Below are 21,764 nucleotides of genomic sequence, written 5' to 3'. Positions count from 1 at the left end.
TAATTTTTCCTGCGTGGTCTTTTCGGAAGATATACGTACACTTCTTTTTCTTTCTCTTTGGCTTTTGCCTTATCCGTATCATCACGGGACCGGCAATTTAAATCCGCATTTGACACCGATAGTGGAATAGGGCGGCCGGATGCCCTTTCTGTACACACCCCTTCCCCAGCTTGAATGGAATTTTTCTTGTGTATATTAATAACCTGTCATCTGTTTCATTACCAGATGTCAAGTTTGTCTTATTTGCAGATGATACAAACATAGCAGTAAATAGTAAATCAAATATAAAATTAGAAAGGGCAGCTAATCAAATTTTTACTGACATTAATAAGTGGTTCATAGCCAATTCACTGTCATAATATGCAGCTCAGAACTTCCAAGAGATTTCCTTCTAGTGTGTGTATAAAATATGATGACATGGAAATACGAGAAGTTGACAGTGTAAAATTATTTGGATTCCAACTTCATAATAAATTCAGTTGGGAGCGACATACTAACGAACTGCTAAAGCATCTAAAAAAGTCTGTATTTGCAAAGCAAATGATGTCAGACATAGGAGATATAAATATAATAAACTGGCATATTTTGCATATTTTCACTCCATTATGTCATATGATATCATATTTTGGGGTAACTCCACAAACCGAGGAAACTTTTTTAGAGTACAGAAGCATATAATCTGAGTAATGTGTAGTGTAAATCCAAGAACATCATGTCCAAGCCTATTCAAAGAATGGGGCGTACTAACCACAGCTTCTCAGTATATTTATTCCTTAATGAAGTTTGTTTTTAATAATATATCTCTTTTTCCAACTAACTGCTTAGTACACAGTATCAATACTAGAAATAAGAACAAGATTTAAAATCACTTTCTCTTGCCCAGAAAGGAGTCCAGTATTCAGCAACGCATATTTTCGGTAAGTTACCAGCAACCATTAAGAGTTTAGTTTCAGACAAGGCACAATTTAAAGATAATTTAAAAGAATTTTTGGTGGACAACTCCTTCTATTCCATCCATGAATTTCTCAACAAGTGCAGTAGACCATTTTTATGAAAATTTATTATACTTTAATTTTTGACAATACTTGGTTGTAACAGCCAAGCAACTACCTACTGTGTGAATGACGGATGTATGGAAAGCAGATGTAAGTCTTAAGTCTATAAATAGTGGAAGTTTAATTTTAAATCTTGTACATAATTTGACTGTTCTTAACTGAGGATCATTGAAACGAATAATTTACTTAGTTCTAATAGCCAAGTAACTAGCTACTGTGTGAATGATGGATTTAAGGAAAGTAGATGTAAGTATTAAACCTGTAAATATTAGATGTTTAATTTTAATTCATGTACATAATTTTACTGTTTGTTGACTGAGGATCATTAAAATTAATGAAACTCAAGTTTTTCTAATTACATTTTTGTAATATGTTTATCTAACATGTTCCACCCAGAAGAATCCCCGCTTTTGTGGGCGTATGGAATGAATAATTAATCTAATCTAATCTAACTTTATCTGTATCCGTCTAGTTCTTTTTTTTTTTTTTTTTTTGTTTTAGGGCGCAAAACTGCTATGGTCATTAGCGCCCGGTCCGTGACTTAGGAAGCAGTAGAAAATCGAAAATGGAAACCAGCAGCAATGGGAACGAAACTCAAAAAATTGGATAAACTAAAAGCAGAAGGAAGGCTTAAAAATCCACTACAGAAAGAGGTTGGTTGTCCCCAAAAAAAGCTTCAAGTGACTGACGTCATTTCACTGGCACTAATAAACTCGAGAACGCGATCGGCCGAGCCGAGCTGTAAGAATAACGTTGGTAATATGTGTAACCTCATCGTCAACGGTGGGAAAGTGACGGTCATCAAATGTCGCTAGAGACGAAAAAAGTGTCCAATCGGCTTGGGCAAACTTCCAGCGTCGCGGGCGTATACATGGCAGTTGAGGCTGCAGTCTGAGGACACATGGAAAGTGGTCACTCGAGTGTGTATCGTCAAGGGCGAACCATTCGAAACGCCGAGCTAGCGGAACAGTACCGACCGAAAGGTCCAAGTGAGAGAAATTTGTCGTGGAGGCAGACAAAAATGTAGGGACCCCAGTGTTGAGGCAAACTAGATCCGCTTGGTGGAAGACGTCTAGCAATAGTGAGCCACGTGGACAAGGATGTGGAGATCCCCAAAGCGGATGGTGGGCATTGAAATCCCCAACCAGCAAATAGGGGGGTGGAAGCTGACCAACAAGATGAAGGAGATCAGCTCGTGCCATTGGTGTGGACTATGGAATGTATACAGTACAAAGAGAAAAGGTATATCCAGAAAGGGAAAGACGGACAGCGACAGCTCGGAAGGATGTGTTTAAGTGGATTGGGTGATAATGGAGAGTATCATGGAGAAGAATCACGAGTCCTCCATGGGCTGGAGTGCCTTCAACAGAAGGGAGATCAAATCAGACGGACTGAAAATGGGGGAGAACAAAGCGGTCATGGGGACGCAGCTTTGTTTCCTGAAGACAGAAGATGACCAGCGAGTAGGATCGTAAGAGGATCGACAATTCATCCCGATTGGCTCGAATGCCGCGGATATTCCAGTGGGTAATGGACATAGGGTGAACAGGAAATGGAGGAATGTGACCAAGGTTGCTGTCAACTCATCGACTGCTCAGAGCTTGCGACCGACAGCATGGAATGGCATTCAGCCGAAGGCAGAAGATCCTGATCCATAGGTTGTTCAGGAGCAGCTCCTGCCACCAGCGATCGGCCGGTTGATTGGCCGCCAGCAGTGCGCCTCGGCGACACAGAAGACGGAAGAGGGCGATTTCCGCCAGGTGGTGCTGTAGATGGGACACGCTTTGGCATAGAAGGAGATGAACTGGGTTTCTTAGTAGCCTTCTTGGAAATATGATGTTTAGATGGAGGAGGGGTTGTGAAGTTGGGGTACGTAAAAAATCTTCACGAGTGTGCTCTTTTTTGGAAGTCCGGGTGTCTGACTTTTGGGCTCGAGATTTAGCAGAACCTGATGAAGGGTGAGCCATAGAGTGGGCAGGCGAAAGTGGTGAGGTTGAACGGGCGATCTTTGCACTGGCCGATCTGACGACCGTGGCACTAAAGGTGAGGTCGCAAGTCTGCGTGGCCGCCTCCTTTGTTGGTCGAGGAGAAGCAAGGACAGTGCTGTATTTTCCTGTCTGAGGCACGGTGGGCCGGCGACTGGCGAATAATTTTCGAGCAGCAAAGGTCGACACCTTTTCCTTCACTCTGATTTCCTGGATGAGCTTTTCGTCTTTAAAGACTGGGCAATCTCGAGAGGAAGCAGCGTGGTCACCCATACAGTTGATGCAGCGAGGAGATGGAGGTGGACAAGCACCCTCATGGGCATCCTTGCCACACATAACACATTTGGCCGGATTGGAACAGGACTGGCTGGTGTGATTGAACCGCTGACACCGATAGCAACGCGTAGGGTTTGGGACGTAAGGGCGAACGGATATTATCTCATAGCCTGCTTTGATTTTCGATGGGAGCTGAACTTTGTCAAATATCAAGAAGACAGTGCGGGTTGGAATGATGTTCGTGTCAACCCTTTTCATAATTCTATGAACAGCCGTTACGCCCTGGTCAGATAGGTAGTGCTGAATTTCTTCGTCAGACAATCCATCGAGGGAGCGTGTATAAATGACTCCATGCGAGGAATTTAAAGTGTGGTGCACGTCAACCCGGACAGGGAAGGTGTGGAGCAGTGAAGTATGCAGCAATTTTTGTGCCTGGAGGGCACTGACTGTTTCTAACAACAAGGTGCCATTCCGTAATCTGGAACAAGACTTTACAGGACCTGCAATTGCGTCGACACCTTTCTGAATAATGAAAGGGTTGACCGTGGAGAAGTCATGACCTTCGTCAGACTGAGAAATAACAAGGAACTGTGGCAACGATGGAAGAACTGTCTGTGGCTGAGACTCGGTGAACTTACGCTTGTGAGCAGACAGTGGAAGGTGAGGAAACCATTTCGGAAGAATCCCCCATGATTACCGGCGTCTCCGATGGCGTGCTCCTCCCTTGTGGGGGCCCTCTCTGAGGGCACTTCCGCCTTAGGTGATTGTTCACACCTCAGGTCACACCTCCCGACAAACGGACGGAGGGACCAATCGGCACTTTCGGAAGGTATCAGCTCGGGTAATCACCCCTCCCTGGGCCTGGCCGTTACCAGGGGGTACGTACGTGTCCTACCTGTCTACCCAGAGCGGGGAATTACGCGTTACCCCGTCACCAGCTACGCACAAAAATGCGTGGGTCGGCCTTCAGACACGCACAGGGAGGAAGAAAGAGAAAGTGAAAAACAACGAAAGGGAAAGGAAAGAAGAGGAGTCTCAAACGCCGCAGCGGAGAAAAGGGTAAAGAGAAGAGGTAAGGAAAAGAGTAGGACAAAGGAAGGAGGAAGACAGACAAGCAGAGAAGACAAAGAATGCGTGACATTTACGAGCGTCCGTCTCCGGACGTAGGCACAAACCATATTCCCAGAGGGGGAGAAAGGGAAGGAAAGAGCCAGAGGTGAGGGTAGGAGGGACGAAGATGGGGGATAGGGAAGGATGCGGAAAAGGAAGGTATGCAGCCCGGAAAGGGAGGAGGGCCGCATTAGCTCGGGGTCCCGTGCTCGCTACGCACGCATCCACCAAAGAATTGTGGACCGCCTGGGGGGTATCCATCTAGTGTTATCCGCACGAAAACACGGGAACGTTTTAGAAATATCTGAGAATCGTGTAACTGAGGCAGGAGTGTATACCAGTGCGGTATGCTGGTAGTCGGGTGTGGGAAACCGCCTACAAACCACATCTAGGCCGGGCGGCACACTGTCTGGCGTCCTTAATTGGCCAGACGGATCCGATCAGGAGCTGGCGCTCCCACCCTAATCCGTAAAGCCGTCCTCTCACGGGACGTGAAAATGCACGTGGACGAGGAGCAGCCGACGTCACAGTGTGGAGTTCCACGTTCCACTACGCTGCGAAGCGTGTACTGAAGAATCTGGTAAGTCAGATTTTGCCTCTTGGAGATGAGACATCAATTTACGTCACAAGCAGGACTTAGGATCCGCCAATTTGTACTAGGCTAAACCACGCATTCGGTGGCTTTTCTTTATCACAGAACACGTGGTACGGATATAAGGTGTTTTAGCATCATCAAATTGAGTATCTCCCGACAAGGTGTCATTTATCTAAGATTTGTTATAATAAAATGACAGAAAACTGCATAACGGAGATTAAGGCTTCCTCTACTTTGTGCTGCCGCGCGGGTAGCCGCACGTTCTAGAGCGTCTTGTCACGGTCCGTGCGGCTCCCCACGTCGGGGGTTCGAGTCCTCCCTTGGGCATGGGTGTGTGTGTGTGTGTGTGTTGTCCATAGCGTAAGTTAGTTTAAGTTAGATTAGGCAGTGTGTAGGCTTAGGGACCGTTGACCTCAGCAGTTTGGTCCCATAAGACCTTACCACAAATTTCCATTTTTTACTTTATGCTTTTAGTATTATAATTTCTGTACTATGAAAGTACACTGTTCCAGTGCTACAACACACTGACGATCTATGAAAAGCGCATCGTTTTGCTACAATTTGTCGTTGTTGAATATAAAATAATGACATTTGTAGGTACAGTTTTTAGACCGTGTATACCATATACGGAGCGCTGTGGCTTAGTTGATAGCATCGTAAGCTATGAAGTGAGAGGTAGCTGATTTGTTTGCACCTGCTTCCAATATCTTTCTTTTTTCCCTTTTGTTTTCTAAAAGGTTGTATGTATTTCTTCTTAATTTTATAGAAGTATTACATGCAGTTGTGAACTATCAACGGCATGAGGATAGAGAAGGAAATGGAAATCGCTGTATTAAAGACACACAACATGTATCCACAGAACATGTGGCCTGTAATCGGAGAATTGTCACGATAATCTCTTCATCGGCAAAAAATTCCGGACTAGGCTCCTATTCGGATTTCCGGGAGGGGACTGCTAAGGGAGAGGTGACCATGAGAAAAAGACTGAAAAACCAACGAAGGGATAACATTCAACGATTCGAGACGCCGAATGTCTGAAGTCTGAACGTGATAAGGAACCGAGAATATCTGAAAATGGAAATGCTACGGCTAAATCTAGATATAGTGGACTTCAGTGAAGTGAAATGGAAAGAAGACAAGGATTCGTGGTCAGACGAGTATACTGGAGTATCAACAGCAGCAGAAAATGGTTAACGGGAGTCACAGTGGCCCCTATTTTCCACTGTAGATTTTTTCGAATTTCGCGCAGTAACAATAACTATGACCATTAATGAAATGATGGACACATCACCATACACTTCACATATAAAACTATAAGTAACGCAAAAACGAAATTATTTTATCGAATAGTTTCTGTAAAATCGTTGAGAAAGTTTGTAAGGCGTGCGCCTCGATTCTGTCGTCGCCGACTGGCCGAAAGGTGGCACACAGTGTCGCCCTCCCCTTCTGAACAAACGAATCAATTCGCTTAGTGCTTTAGATGAAGACTGGGCACTGCGCATCAGTAATCATATCCTAAGTGGACTACTTCCGCTAGCAGTGTTACTTACACAGTGAGAATTCATTGAGTCGAGAGTACTAAGAAAAAACGTTGTAGTAAATGTATGCAGTAACTTACGTTTACAAGCGTGATGGGACCATTAAATAAGCGTTTTTGGTATGTAAAATTTGGAAATTTGTAGTAAGTTCCTATGGGACCAAACTGCTGAGGTCATCAGTTCTTAGGTTTACACACAACTTAATCTAACTTAAACTAACTTACGCTAAGGACAACACGCTCACCCATTCCCGAAGGAGGACTCGAACCTCCAACGGGGGTTTTGGCTACGTATTCAGTGCTAAATTACATATGATGTGTCACAAGACAAGCCCACACAATCTACTTCCAATGAAGAGGATAAACGAGTTATGATCAACCAATTTCTATTATAAGTTTTCTGGACGCACTTTGTAGCAGCGCATCTTTCGCTGTAATATAGCTCTTACTAAGGAGCAGACTTTGCTCAAAATTAATAACGCACTGCTGGACTTATTACTGATAGATTCAATCAACATGCTTGAAAACACTGTTATAAACTGACATTTGCAGCCGACGTAGGATAAGACTCGTCCCACATGGAACCTAACAGAGAGTGTGTGTGTGTGTGTGTGTGTGTGTGTGTGTGTGTGTGTGTGTCTAAAAACTTTAGGAATAGACGTAATGATCGTGAGATTCACTTATAAGCGACTTAGAGTTCAGATAAACACAAAAAAACACGTCCGCAGACATACCTGCAGGTGCATAATAAAACATGTTTCCCTGACTTAGTTTAAAGGAACTAATGCAGCAAACGAAATCATTTCATTCATCCAGCAGAGTAACCCACCTATATATGATCTACAAAACAACTGCCAGTATCACTGTCTTCTGTAATCAATTCCCATCTTAAAACAATATATATATATATAGTGCATAGTTTTACAAACCAGTATCGATCTTGATGTAACACTTCAGGCTTTCTCAGCGAGATCTTGACATGTGGAATAATCGGGTCTAGTGCCAGATGTTTGGGTCGCTCTGGCACAATATTTCGGCCACGTGGTCTCTTCCCCAGTGCTCCCTTGGACGTCCGCGCGCGACGTGGTCGCCATCTGTGGCAACTCTCTGAGGCCCGACCTGTGTCGGGCGTTCCGCTTGCGGTCCGCGCCCGCCTGGTGCTGCACCTGAGGTTTTGGCCCCTCCCTCGTGCTCCCACGACGTCCGCACCCGGCTCTTCTACCATTTGTGGTCGTGGCAGCTGTCTGGAGCCGGACCTGCGTTTGGCGTTCCGTTCGTCATTCTCGCCCGCTTGGCGCTGCTCCTGAGGTGTTGGCACTTCCCTGGTGCTCCGACGAACGTCTGTACACGCCTCGTCTATCATCTGCAGTTGTGCAGTTATGGCAGCTGTCTGAGGCCCGTCTCGCGTCGGGCGCTCCATTCGCGGTCCGCGCCAGCCTGGCGCTGCTTGTAAGGTGTTGTCTTTTCCCCGGTGCTCCCTCGGACGCCCGCGCCCGACCAGTCAACCACAGGGTACAGAAGAGGAACCACAGGAGGCGAAGAAGGTGGCATACCTGCCATATGCTGGACTTATTTCTGCAAAGACCAGCAGAATTCTTTCAAAATATGTTATAGAGAGTATCTTCTGTCCACCCTCCAAAATTGGAACAATGTTAGGGAGTGTGAAGGACGACCTGGGGCTATGTAATCCAGGCATTTACACATCTCGTGCCAGTTTGGAAAGTCATACATTGGCCAGACAATCAGGACAGTGGACGTTAGGTGCAAAAAGAACACCAAAGGCACACCAGACTCGGACAGGCAACCAAATCTTCCATAGCGGAGCACTGTCTGGAGCTCGGTCACTGAATGGACTACAACACAAAAATTGTGACACGGACACCTAGATTTTGGGGCAGTGTCATAAACGAGGCCATCATGATTGATGTCACAGACAACCTAATAAACCGAGATAGGGATTACCAGCTCAGCTCGGCGTGGAGTCCGGCTCTGGAGATTATCAGGGCCCAACGAAAGGAACCAAGAAATTCCTCAAGAAGTACTAACACCGCAGGAGTAGCGCCAGGCCGGCGCGGACAGCGAACGCAACTCCCAACGCGGGACAGGCCTCTGACAGCCGCCACGATCGCAGATGATGGACGAGATGCGCGCTGACGACCGTCGGAGCACCAGGGAACTTCCAACACCTCAGGAGCAGCACCAGGCGGGCGCGGACCGCGAGCAGAACGCCCGACACAGGCGCAGAGAGAGCTGCTCAGAGAGCTGCCACAGATGGCGACGAAGTCCGGCGCGGACGTCCGAGGGAGCACCATGAAAGAGAGAACACCTTACAAGCAGCGCCCAGCGGGCACGGACGGCAAACAGGGCGCCCAGCGCCCTCTGGGCATAAATACTGAATAAGATCCTCCAATACGGTGGTCTGAAGTAGCACCTGAAGAAGGCAACGAGTTACGTGGCCAAAATATTGTGCCAGAGCGACACAAACATCCGGCTGTAGACCCGATTATTCAACATGTCAGTATAGATCTTGGTGGCTCTTTCTTAAATAAAGTTTCGAAGTATGGAACTCCATCCTGTCATTACCAAATAATCTTCTAAAACTACGGTCTTCCTCAAGTGTATACATACAGTTAAAAATATAGCAAGTATTCTAATTTTAGAAGACGCAATCAGAAAAAGACATCATGATCATGTGATCAACAACAAGCTACTATTACATTCTAGTAGCCAAAATTTCATGATCATCTTAGTATTACATATACAAGTGGTGTAAGTCTCCTTGACACACATTGACTCCCTTGTGTATCAGGAAGGTGTAAATTGATCTATATTCCCGCCATCAAGACAGTTAAGCCATCTAGAGATGTATTGCTGTCTTTGCATTCTCTGATTTACTGTCACTAGAATCTTTCATATTCTTAACATTATAAAGGGAGCTCTGTCAAGGCTCGTTTGCTTATGACGTATACACAGTGATCCAACCCATAGAAAGTCCGCAGTAGGTCTGTCAGTATTGCTGTTTGGTAGTTCATGTAATCGATTTCCAGGTAAAATAATAAAAACTATACACACACAGAACGTGGCTTTATAATCAATTATCAGTGCTGGTTACCTGGAATGTATACGCATTCACACAAGTCGACAGTATTAACTTTAATTCTCCAGAAGATGATGGTTTATACCTCACACTGGTGTGCCTTAGTAATCACAATGTATGGGACAAACACTGGAATGCGTCTGAGCACAGCTATATGATCACCAACAGCAAATGCTTTCTAACTGTTGACGATTATTCATACAAGTAGCAAAAACCTCGGCTAAATGTCGTGATGACATCATTTCCAGCGACATGATCTTATGGTCATATCTTCTAAATGTGATTAGATTTTCAGTCCAATTACACTCTTTTGTGTGTGCTGCGACATGGGTACCCAAGGACCATGTTGGAATGGGGAGGGGGTCACATGCATAGTGCCACGTGTACATAGCAGTTTATATTCATTAAAGCTTTAACTCCGATCTCTCTAAAAAAAAATGCAAGATGTAGCTACCAAGCCCAACAATCAGATGGAAGAATGTGATAACGTTACCCTATCGCTGAGGCTACACATAGCGTATCGATAACCCTCATATTTTAAGTAGAACTAAGAAATGTATTTTGATAAAATAATATGCACAATACAGATTTAGGTCATCATTCTTGCGATTATGCACCCACTGCAGTAGTAGTAGTAAAGGTCTCAGAATGTATTTTATATGAACGAGTTTCCATATTCGATTACCAGGTTAAATAATTAAAATTATAGACATAAAGAGCATCTCTTTATTGCCAGTTATGTGCCCTGATTACCTGGAATGTATGCACATCCCCACAGGTCAACAGTATTTAATTTAATTATCTGAAGGACGCTGATTTAGACCCCGCGTCAGTCTGCCTAAATATTCATAAAAGTGTAGAACAAACATTGGAATGCACATTCCCGGAGAGTCGTGAAATAGAATTCCTGAGTCCGTCGCCGCCACGCCGCAACGTCCCTTCCGTAACCAATCAAGGCCTTGCGGAGAGCAGACGTTGCACAGAGCACCCACCATGACACGGCAGACTGATAGGCATCACGGCGTAGACGAAAGCTCCTCACGTGATCTCGATGAGCTGCCGGCAGTCGGGTGAAGCAAGGTGGTGCGAGTTCAGTTTCCATGATCCACGGCCGCGCCACGGCCTTTGGCGGCAGAGGTTGATGGCGCAGATATGTGCGTCATGGTCAAAAAACGCCGTCGGCCCGACTTCAGCAGCCTGCACCTCACTGACAATACCGCGGGAGATGTAAACACGATCTAGTCGGCTGGAAGAATCGCTAAACATGAATATGCTCCCAAGAATCCACTAGGCTGTGCTGGAGAATTGTCGCTAGCGCCGCGCACGGAGAGTGACATGGCAGCTGGTGTGTGGGTGCCTCGGTGCAGTTTAAATCGCCTCCCATGATCAATGCATCATGCACCCAGGAAGAGAGGCGAGACTGTCTCTGAGAAGAAGGTGGAACGTTCACGGCGGCGATCCGAACCAAATGGAGCATAGACATTGACGATCGTGACGCCACTAAACGTGAGAGCCATACCTCTGGCATCAGGGAGATAGGCAACTGCATCAGCGAGGACACCGTCACGTAAGAGGATCGCCAGGCCGCTACCAGTAGGGGAAGCATGAGAGACGTGTGATGTAAAACCATGGGGAGCACAGAAAGTTACAACATGCACCTCCTGGAGGATAGCTACGTCAACGTCCGCGGCATACAGCATGTCATGGAGAAAAGCCAGTTTGTGGTATACGCCACTAGTGTTGAGACTGACCGTGGCTATGCGATAAGTCTGGAAAGCTGCCGTCGCCGTGAGGACAGGCAATTTAAAGCCGGAGGTAGCACAGGGAAGGGCACATCATTGTGACGGGGACGGCGCCGATTCCACCTTGGAGAGTCCATCGTTCTGTACACCTCCAGGATTTCCATCCTCAGCATCGACGTCGACGGCGCAGGAGATAGACGTGTCACTGGGCCAGTTCAGTGGAACATTAGCAGAGATGGACCCACAGGTAGCGTCAGACGCAGAAAGGGAGGCAACGGCATCAGACGCAGGGGGGGAAGGTCGGGGTCTGGAGGTGGACGCTGACTTGAGATGAATGCAGGGAAGGATGTCACATCGTCAGATGGCAGCGGTCAGAGGACGGCGCACCATCACTAGCAGGGTCGCCATCCTGTGGACACATCCGATGGACGCAGTCATCATAAGAGGTAAAGCGTTGTCTCTTCCGTTTCCTCGGCGTCCGTTACTTCCTAACATGCTCTTCCTTCCAGAATGAGATTTTCACTCTGCAGAGGAGTGTGCGCTGATATGTAACTTCCTGGCAGATTTAAACTGTGTGCCGGACCGAGACTCGAACTCGGGACCTTTGCCGGCATACAGTTTTAATCTGCCAGGATGTTTCATATCAAGACACACTCCGATGCAAAGTGAAAATCTCACTCTGGAAACATCCCCCAGGCTGTGGCTAAGCCATGTCTCCGCAATATCCATTCTTTCAGGAGTGCTAGTTCTGCAAGGTTCGCAGAAGAGCTTCTGTAAAGTTTGGAAAGTAGGAGACGAGGTACTGGCAGAAGTAAAGCTGTGAGGAAGGGGCGTGAGTTGGGCTTGGGTAGCTCAGATGGTAGACCACTTGCCGACGAAAGGCAAAGGTCCCGAGTCTCGATCCGACACACAGTTTTAATCTGCGAGGAAGTTTCATGGTGTTCCTTGTCGGCTGATGGGCAGCTATCTTCCGACATGTGGCCAGATGGCAGAAAGGCGGAGGTAGGTACAGCTCCATGGAACAGACAGCTTGTGCCTGGTGACGGTCGTCGTTCATTTGTACTGCCTCCGGCAGGGGTGTAGGAGAGACAGGCGAAACGTCCATCGCGTCGTCGAGAGGAGAAGACACAGGTACGACTGATTCAGATGGGGCGTAGCAGGCAGAGGTAACACAGTGGACGCCGCAGGAGGAGCGACGTCTGAACTAGTCTGTCTGAGGCATTCAGAACGGACGTGGCCTTCCTGGCCACAACCTGAACAGGTGCGCGGCTGACCGTACATGACGACAGCTCTGCAACCTGCAATAACCAAGTACGAAGGCACGTGTTTCCGTAGTTCAGTTTTTATCTGACAGGCACCATTGAGGACACGGACTTTTCGAACGTCTACCTCGTTTCAGCCACGTGATCGGCGACGTTGCCGTAAGGTGTAAAAGCAGCCACCACAGCGTCCGACGGTACTACAAACGGGAGTTCGAAAACTCGCAACGTTTGGAGGCCCAAACCAGCGTGACACCTCTACAGTCCCTATGTGTCTGTCAGAGTATCAGAACTTGAGATCGTTAACGTGGCGCCGCACAACGTCGGCTCACAGTCCGTCATTCGCCAGCTTTATGTACGCAGTAGTAGTGAGGATTGAAAAATGTATTCTGAGAACATATTATGGCGGGAGACGCAATTCATCTCGTATAAAACGTTCAACTTCAAACGCCTTGTAATATATTGATTATTCCTTGCTACTGTAGTGTTATCTTGAAGCTGAGAAAGGAGAACAGGCGCTCCAAGGCGCGGAAGCAGAGACGATGCTGAGAGCAGACTAAACTACGAGAAACATTGTTACTTGAAGTAAATCGTAAGGGGAGAGCCCTGCGAAAATGCAGACGCCCCCAGACGCGGTTCCGGGGTGCTAGTTACTCTTCAAGGAATTAACATGTGACTTCATATGTCGTCTAGACGCTGTGGTAGGTTGCCAATGTAGAACTTTGTAACCAACAGGCAAGTACTAGCGTATAAAGCCAGCTTGATACCAGCACTGAGAACACCAACGTCAGTAGGCTCACCAGGGTTAGAAAGAGAGCGAAAACGCCAAAAAACTATTGACCTAGCAGTCCCTATTCCGGGGAGTCCGAGGGGCGGGGCTAAACGACGTATAACAATGATGTTGCAAGCCTTATTTGGCAGAGCAGTTACGTTTAGCTTTCAGCTGAACAATGTTGATACCAAATACGGACTTAGTGCAACTGCATTAACATCCCCGCCACAGGGGCAATAGAGGGGACCTAACTAAACCGCGATTGGCAGGCGCCTGCAAGAGACCTGCGGGATTGACTGGGTGGCTTTAAGTGGGAAAAAACAATGCCCCCTCGCGACTGAAAAACCCCTAGATTCCGCAATTTGGCGGAGTTCAGTCAGACGATCTGGGCACCGAATCCGGGTCCGTCGACTCCAGCCTCGGTCCAGCTCCGCGTAAGTCTGCTCTCTCACTTGGAGTGCCTCAGTGAACAGTGCCACACACAGTATGTTTTGAACTAAGTTGTTCCCTTAAGATGCTGCTAGTGTTTGCTGTTGTGGTTAATATCCACTCCTGGGACTTCTGCACTGCCGGCCGGTTGTGGCCGAGCGGTTCTAGGCGCTACAGTCTGGAACCGCGCGGCTGCTACGGTCGCAGGTTCGAATCCAGCCTCGGGCATGGATGTTTGTGATGTCCTTAGGATGGTTAGGTTTAAGTAGTTCTAAGTTCTAGGGGACTGATGGCCTCAGAATTTCAGTCCCATAGTGCTCAGAGCCATTTGAACCATTTCAACTTCTGCACTGCCTCCTGTTGTAATAGTGTTATTCATGCTTTTTCTATCCCTAGAACTAACCTCCAGTGTATTAGTTAGTCCTGTCTGGAATAAACAACTATTTCAAAACCCTGTTTGTCCAAGGGTCTCCACAACGAATTCCTTACCAAGTGTCACCACCTGCATTTCTATGCCTGTACCAGTGTTGGCTCAGATAGAAGAAAACAATCGAGTGCCTTCACTGTGAATTGTCCTTCTGCCTTCTACCCTTTGATCTAATGGAAAGATTAATTTAATTGTGGCGTGTCGGCAAGAAAACGCCATGATGGTCAACGAAGTCTGACTCTGAGACAAGCGCTAAGCGGAAGTAAACAAACGCGCGCTCGTTCACAGGCAGCACAACAGGCGAGACGCAAACAAGACGTGTGCGCTTCATCACAGCCAAAGGTCGACTGTTGCCTCTATACCACGGGTATTAGCATCTTACAGAGTTCGAAAGGCGGGTGCCCATTTGGCCAGCTGGACGAATGGTGGAAAATGCAGATTTGTGGAGCTTTCGAATGTGACAGTGGCCCAATGTTGCCTTGTGTGGGAGCGTGAGTGCAGGTATATTGTCCGCCACTGGTCTGGCCGGCCTTGCCTGAGCACCACAAGGAAGGATCACTGTATTTTGTACCAGTCACATGGTAACTCCTTCACATCTGTGCATGTCGTGGGAGAACAAGTAATTTACTGTCTGCAACATTCCATGTGATCCTGCACCAACAGCCACATTAGTTAACTGCCGTCCCTAGCGTAGGCTGCCGTTAACACCATAGCAAAGACAGCTCCGCCTGGAGTGCTCCCTTGACCAGGAAGCATGGAATGCTGATTAATGGCGTTACATGGTTTTCAGCGGTGACTCATGGTGATACACTAACCCAGATGATATCGTCAGCAAGTAATGAGCTAACTTGAGGAAAAGACATCTAATGTTTAGGGGAGGCGGTGCTATGTTATTCATGTGGTCATGTTGTAGGAACCATCAATTATGACTTCACGTCACAGCTGGTAATGCTGAGGAAACTCTGGAAGCACACGGCTAGGACACAGGCATCTTGCGTCCTCATCCACCTATCACGCAACGGCATATTGATCCCATTTTTCAACAGGACAACGCTTGTTTACATGTAACACGTGCCCCTACGAAGTGTGTGCGTGATGTTGAGGTACTTCCATACTCAACACGATCCCCAAAACTATCCCTGACATAAAACGCGTGGGACGAGCATGGACATCAACTCTTTATCCGTGATAGCAAGGACCAGTTACAACAGCTGTCAGTTACGTAGTGTCCGTTTCCCAACCGAATCAGTGCATGCATCTAGCTCAGAGGCGGTGTAACGTCATAGTGAAAAGTGGGCGCGTACTATCAAGTTCTTTTAATAATTATTAAGTTCTTTTAATGATCGCACACTAGACTCGCACTCTGGAGGACAGCGTTTCATACCCCGCCCGGACATCCAAATCTATGTTTTCTGTAGTTTTCCGTAAATTGCTCCAAGCAAACTCCAGAATGGTTCCTCTGAAAAGGGTACGACCGATTTCCTTCTCTATCCTTTCGTACTCCTAGCTTTTGCTCCGGTTCCAACGACCTATCGAGGGTAAGTTAAACTGTAATCCTCTGTCCTTCCTGCCTTCCAAAGGGGTGTCTCACGGAGATTGCTCTTCAGATACTGTCTCAGACACAAACCAGACACAATTATAGTAAAAGACTAATAATGAAAAGTAACGTTCAGATGAGAAAAAAATAGCTGTTTACCATACAGACAAGTCTGACTGAGACGAGAAACCAGAATTTAATATAGACAAAAAAAATTAAGTAGAAGCGTAGGGGAGAGAGCGGCCATGTGGATGCCTATCGCTTCTTAACGAGTGGTCAAAAATCGGAGTCTGTGCCTGCCCAGGATTCTCTCCAGCTTTCCTGGGAGACACAGCAAATTTGATGGCTTTAACTTCTCATATAGGTTTGGTGGACTGAAGATGGTGGAATGGTATATTTGATTGACAACTTTGAGATTTTTGTGAATAGAATTACCATGAGTCCATGCGTCTTACACGTGCTAACAGTTTCAGTGTCTGGTGTTGGTTTTTTAAAGGCTTTGGTATTGTAGAGGCAATAAACTTAAATGTGGCCAATTCAACGTCTTATTGGAGTAATCGCACTCCTAGCATGTCGCTCATAATACGAATTTTAGCATTCGTATTTTCAGGCGATTTCCTCTAATGTGTCAGTCGTTGCTTTCAAAGGGCAATTTAGGTACAAGCAGATGTGCTAAGGCTTTTCTTACATAAGCCACATTAATTTACACCAGTAGCATACCAATTTAAAATCACAGCAAGCCGCTCAGACTAATTAACCTATTTCTAAACAGAACATATTATAGTTTCGTTAGCAAAGTGTTAGGTTACGTAATGGACAAAAGCTGGTTTGGTAGCGTAGGTTCTGATACTTTTCCGTCCATCCATATTTTGGTTTTTCGTGATTTCGTTAAACCGTGTAAAGCAAATATCGCGATGTTGCCTTTGAATCGTTCCCTAATCCGAGTTTGTGCTCTGTTTCTGGTGCCCTAGTCATCGACGGGCGGTGCACCCTTACGTCCGTCCTGCCTTTCGAAGGAACTCGATGTCTGCAAGATGTAATCTAAACTTTCCTCTCCTTCCTAGGTACGTCACCTTCACTGATCTCCCACGGGATACGTGCTGTCTGAAAGCATGAGCCTATAATGCATCTTCCTTCAATCGTCCACGATTCTGGCGGGCGGCGACCAGCGCGCGATGTAATTTCCGCTGCGCCCTCTGAACTTTTCCAGAGGCCCCCCTGGCTACGTCGAACACCGCGAGAAAGTCAAACTTCTCCCCAGCACAAGCGTTAGTCGTTTAATTGCATTCTCACTATCTGCAATTAAAAAGGGTCATCACCCATGTTATAACCCGCAAGGCGTAGACAAAATTGAAACGCTTACTCGTATTTAAATCTGTCTTAGGTTGCTAAAAACTGCGTATTTGTTTTAAAATACGCGTTTCGTTGTATTCATTAAAAACTTCATCAGTGGTCTGAAAGCACACATACTTACAATCATAATTTGATTCTAAATCCAAAAATAGTTCGTTTGAGATAATATTCATGAATGACATTTACATACAGCATTTTTCTCTGATTTCCGCTTGCGTCTAGAATGACGTCTGTACGCACTTTTTCCAAGTGTTGCTGCGTTTAGCACTGAAGTTTTTGGTCTAATTCGTTTCGGCTTGAAACATTACTCGTAAAACACGATAAAATATAGCAACGCTAATATTTATTTGGCTGTTCTGGCTACGTATGTCTGTTTGGTTCTTGTATACTGTGTTCTCAACTCATCTGCTAGATCCAGTTTTCATTTTATCCGGAAAAAGTTATTTTGATCTGTGCTTTGCCAAACGTGTAATGTATCGTTTTATTTATTTTTACATGTATTTATTTAAATATCTGAGTGAGATGAAGAAGTAGTCTTCTTCTTGTTCGTCTTCCTCTTCTTCTTTTACACTTGCAGGTTTGGGCACTTGTGCGTATTTCGTCTTCGCTTTTCACTGCCATCTCTTTCTGGATCTTCCTACGTCCCTTCCTCCTCTTGGGTGGTAAAGCATGGCCGGATGTGGGATTCTCTCTACACTCATTCTTTGTAGATGATGTTTCGATAAGGTTTTATTTTCTTCAATCTTTTGGTAAATATTATAAATACCTACATGATTCCTAATATCCTCGTTTTTCATATGTTCTTCCCTGGTAACACTTTCCTGAGAAATGTCATTTCTGCAGTTCGTAGTTTACTTTTATCACGTTTTCAGGGATCCATGACTCACCTCTATGTACGAGCAGTGCCCGTACAGCCTTGGTTTTATAAAATTTTTGTCTTTATTCCTTCCGTATTTTGTTTTGGAGTGTTTTATTCATCATTTGGTATACTGATTGATATTTTTGAATCTTATTTTCTATATCCTTGTCAATATCATACTTTGTATGTCATCCTAAAAAATTAAAGCTGGATACTTGTTCGGACGGTGTATTATTTATGATTATCTTCGAGTGAATGAAATATTTCCCATCCAGACCCATTATTTTGGTTCTCTTTATTGATCTATGAAGGTTATATTCTCTTTTCCGTAACTAACGTAGTTTATCTACTGTTTCTGTAGCTCATCACTTTCTTCCAAAATTGTTTCATCATTTGCATATGTAATGATACTAATGTATTGATTTCTGTTAATCTGTATATCCAGATTTACTTCCTGTATCCAATTCTTAATCAGATCATTCATTACACATCAAAGTAGGTTTCTAACGGGCTACAGCCTTTTTCACACCGATTTCTTCAGTATTAGTGTTACCAACTTTTGTTATTATTACAACGTCCTAGTATAAGCTTTTTATAGCTTCAGTAAGATGTATGGGCTATCCAGCTTTAGTCATTATGTCCCATAGTTTCTTTCTGTTCACACTTTTACCAACTTTGGTCTCCGTTAGTCGACTTCTCGTTGTTTCTCTAAAATATTTTATGATCAATGTGTTACCACTGCATGAACGATCTTCCCAGAATCGACTTTGTTCGTCGAAAATTGTTCTTACACAATTATTAAATATTTTTGCGTACGTTTTATAGATGAGTTAAAGAGGCTAGTTTCTCAACAGTTTTTACAGTTCTTTTTTGGATATTATGCAAAAATATAAGTCATTTCTGAAATTTTCCGTATTATACCAATTGCAACATCCATTAAATAAATGTAATAATCTAAAGTCACAAAGGGAATGGCTTATTTTAAAAGTTCCATATTGATCGTCTGGTCTACATACCTTCCTGTTTTCACACTTTTTAAAGCTACTTGCATTTCATCCATTGTGATTGAATCCACATTACTATTACATAATGTGACATTCCCTTCCTTCACTCTGAATCTTCCGTTCGCCACGATTTGTATAAAATTCTTTCCTCTGACTTTCGTTAACGATATTTAGTCCTGCAGTATCTCTCTCTGTTCTATTGAAGGGTTTCATTAGTTTATAGGTATTTTTAGTTTGCCTCTAATGTTTATCCTGTCCCACCCTACTTATAAAGTGATCCTATGACAGTGTGGTAGCTTAATTCCATGATAATGAAATGTTGATGAGGATAACACAACACTGAGTTGCCAGGTAGAGAAAAATCTCCGAGCCATGACGGAATACAAACAGCTCCTGGCATTCAGCCACGGTGACCACTCTACTACGGAGGCGGATGACAGGTGAATGTTGTGTTAAGATGGAAAGCTCATTTAAGATGGCGTGGATGTGTTTTCGAGTGAGAATATCGTTTGTTGGTGTTTAGGAAGCGTATGTTGGAGAACAGGATATTTACTAATGTTGTGCAATGTTCAAGGTTGGAGAGGTAGGACAAGGTATAGAAGTGAGTCTGGTTGCGGGAATCGGTTATTGAGATTTGGTGGAAAGTATAAATTTTGCACGACAATGGTTAAGAAACGGGTTTTGCCTTCAGCCAGTTGCGTTGAGGCCGAAGGGGCTGCTAGGATGGAAAGGGCCGTCAACATATCGTAAAACTTGGGATTTTTCTGAATGGATTTGGTCTCGCCCGTGTGGGAGAATCTATGATTGGATTTGTTGCATATATTATAGGAGGCAGGGGATCTGAATTCTGAGCAATCTTGTTGGCGCAGTGCCTTCGAGTTCAAGTCCGCAGCTCATGGTCTAGTGGCTAGCGTTGCTGCCTCTGGATCACGGGTTCGATTCCCGGCCGGGTTCAAGATTTTCTCTGGCTGGAGACTGGGTGTTTGTGTTGTCCTCATCATTTCATCATCATCATCATTCGTGACAGTGGCTAGATCTGACTGTGTAAAAACTGGGACTTTGTACGGGCGCTGATGACCACGCAGTTGAGCGCGCTATAAACCAAACATCATCATCTTCGAGTTCAAGAATTTTGTTTTTAGCCTGGTTAGCACGTAGGTATAGCTGATCTGGGATGTTGAGTGAGAGACATGGTTACGTGGGTTGACAGGTGACGTTTGAGGGCTTAATGGACAAGCTGGTTGGACGGGTATTATGTCCACAAACTCTTTCCTTTTTGGTTCTTTTTGCTAAATGGTTTATAGATATCTCTTTACCATTATATTTTGGCGGCTTTCTAAGAGCACAGTGTAAGGTTTGTTGGATCGTAGACGGCAGGAGTTGAGACTGTGAGCGTTGTCTTAGTGACTGTCCTGATGGCAGTAGATTATGGGTATATAGTTCTGCTCAGCATTATGTTGCCATCAAGGCTATGGATATCTGAAGATGCTAATGTCTGATTAGTCAGACTACTAATAAAGGAAAATAACACCCAGTCTCTAGCAATTTATCTGCAAATTAAGTACTGATGGTTGCTGTGTCCACTACAGGCACTGCCTTGGCTTGCCAAGGCGAATGGTTGGACCTGGCAGAACTGGAACTAGCGATGGTGATGGCACTGGTGGTGGTGCTCTGGTGGTGGCGGTGATGTTGTGCTAGTTATGGTGCTGGTAGTGGTACTACAGGTGGTGGTGGTGATGGTGAGTGCGCTGGTTATGGTGCTGGTAGTGGTGCTACAGGTGGGGGTGGTGGTGATAGTGAGTGTGATGATTATGGGGTTGGTAGTAATGCTACAGGTGGTGGTGGTGATGGTGAGTGTGCTGGTTATGGTGTTGGTAGTGCTGCTACAGGTGGTGGTAGTGGTGATGGTGAGTGTGCTAGTTATGGGGCTGGTAGTGGTGCTACAAGTGGTGGTGGTGATGGTGAGTGTGCTGGTTATGGTGTTGGTAGTGCTGCTAAAGGTGGTGGTGGTGATGGTGAGTGTGATGCTTATGGGGCTGGTTGTGGTGCTATAGATGGTGGTGGTGATGGTGAGTGTGCTGGTTATGGGGCTGGTAGTGGTACTACTGGTGATGGCAGTATGTCTAGTGTGCTGGCTGGGTGCTGCTAGTGGTTCAGCTGGCGGTTGCAGTGATGGGATGCCTGCTGGTTGTGGTGCTGACAGTAGTCTTACTGGTGGTGGCAGTGATGGTGAGTGTGCTGGTTCTGGTGCCGATAGTGACGGTCCTACTGGCAGTACATAGTAAAGGTGACGACATAGACGATGGCGCTGGCTGTAGCAAGGGCTGCTGTTGGTCATGAGCTACAAAACTGAAAAGTTGTAATAATTTGAAGGATGCTGGGAATGATGGGTAGGGAAGTGAGGTGTCTGTATTACAACCAGGATGTGTGTGAGGAGACAGGCGTGAAACGGTGGTGTGAGTAATGAAGTTGGGGGTGGTGGTGGTGGTATGTCGATGCTGCTTCCCCACAATGTCCGTCATGGCATTGGTCATTATGGAATGCAGTGTGTCACCTTCTTAACAGAGCACACTGATCGCTTTGGAGCGCTGTAGATGATGAAGAAATGGTACCAGAAGATCTTATGATCCTCCACCACTGGCGTATATCATGGCAGCGAAGTGGTGTGTAGCGGCTATTCTGTTGTGTGGAATCACCACAGTAAAATGAGTCTACATGATGACGTGA

The 21,764-nt window shown here is 45.5% G+C and overlaps 1 protein-coding gene across 1 annotated transcript; it reads left to right on the top strand.

Annotated features, from left to right (window-relative positions):
• The first annotated feature begins 8,689 nt into the window (after nt 1-8,689).
• Nucleotides 8,690-21,186, top strand: LOC124622849 (glycine-rich cell wall structural protein 1.0-like). Its single transcript, XM_047148641.1, has 2 exons — nt 8,690-8,796; nt 20,736-21,186. The coding sequence occupies exons 1-2, from the start codon at nt 8,690-8,692 to the stop codon at nt 21,184-21,186; spliced, it is 558 nt and encodes a 185-aa protein (XP_047004597.1).
• Nucleotides 21,187-21,764: the final 578 nt, after the last annotated feature.

The sequence above is a fragment of the Schistocerca americana genome, chromosome 7 (assembly GCF_021461395.2).
Source record: "Schistocerca americana isolate TAMUIC-IGC-003095 chromosome 7, iqSchAmer2.1, whole genome shotgun sequence".
Classification (NCBI taxonomy): Eukaryota; Metazoa; Arthropoda; class Insecta; order Orthoptera; family Acrididae; genus Schistocerca; species Schistocerca americana.
This window is presented reverse-complemented; position numbering and strand designations above follow the sequence as displayed.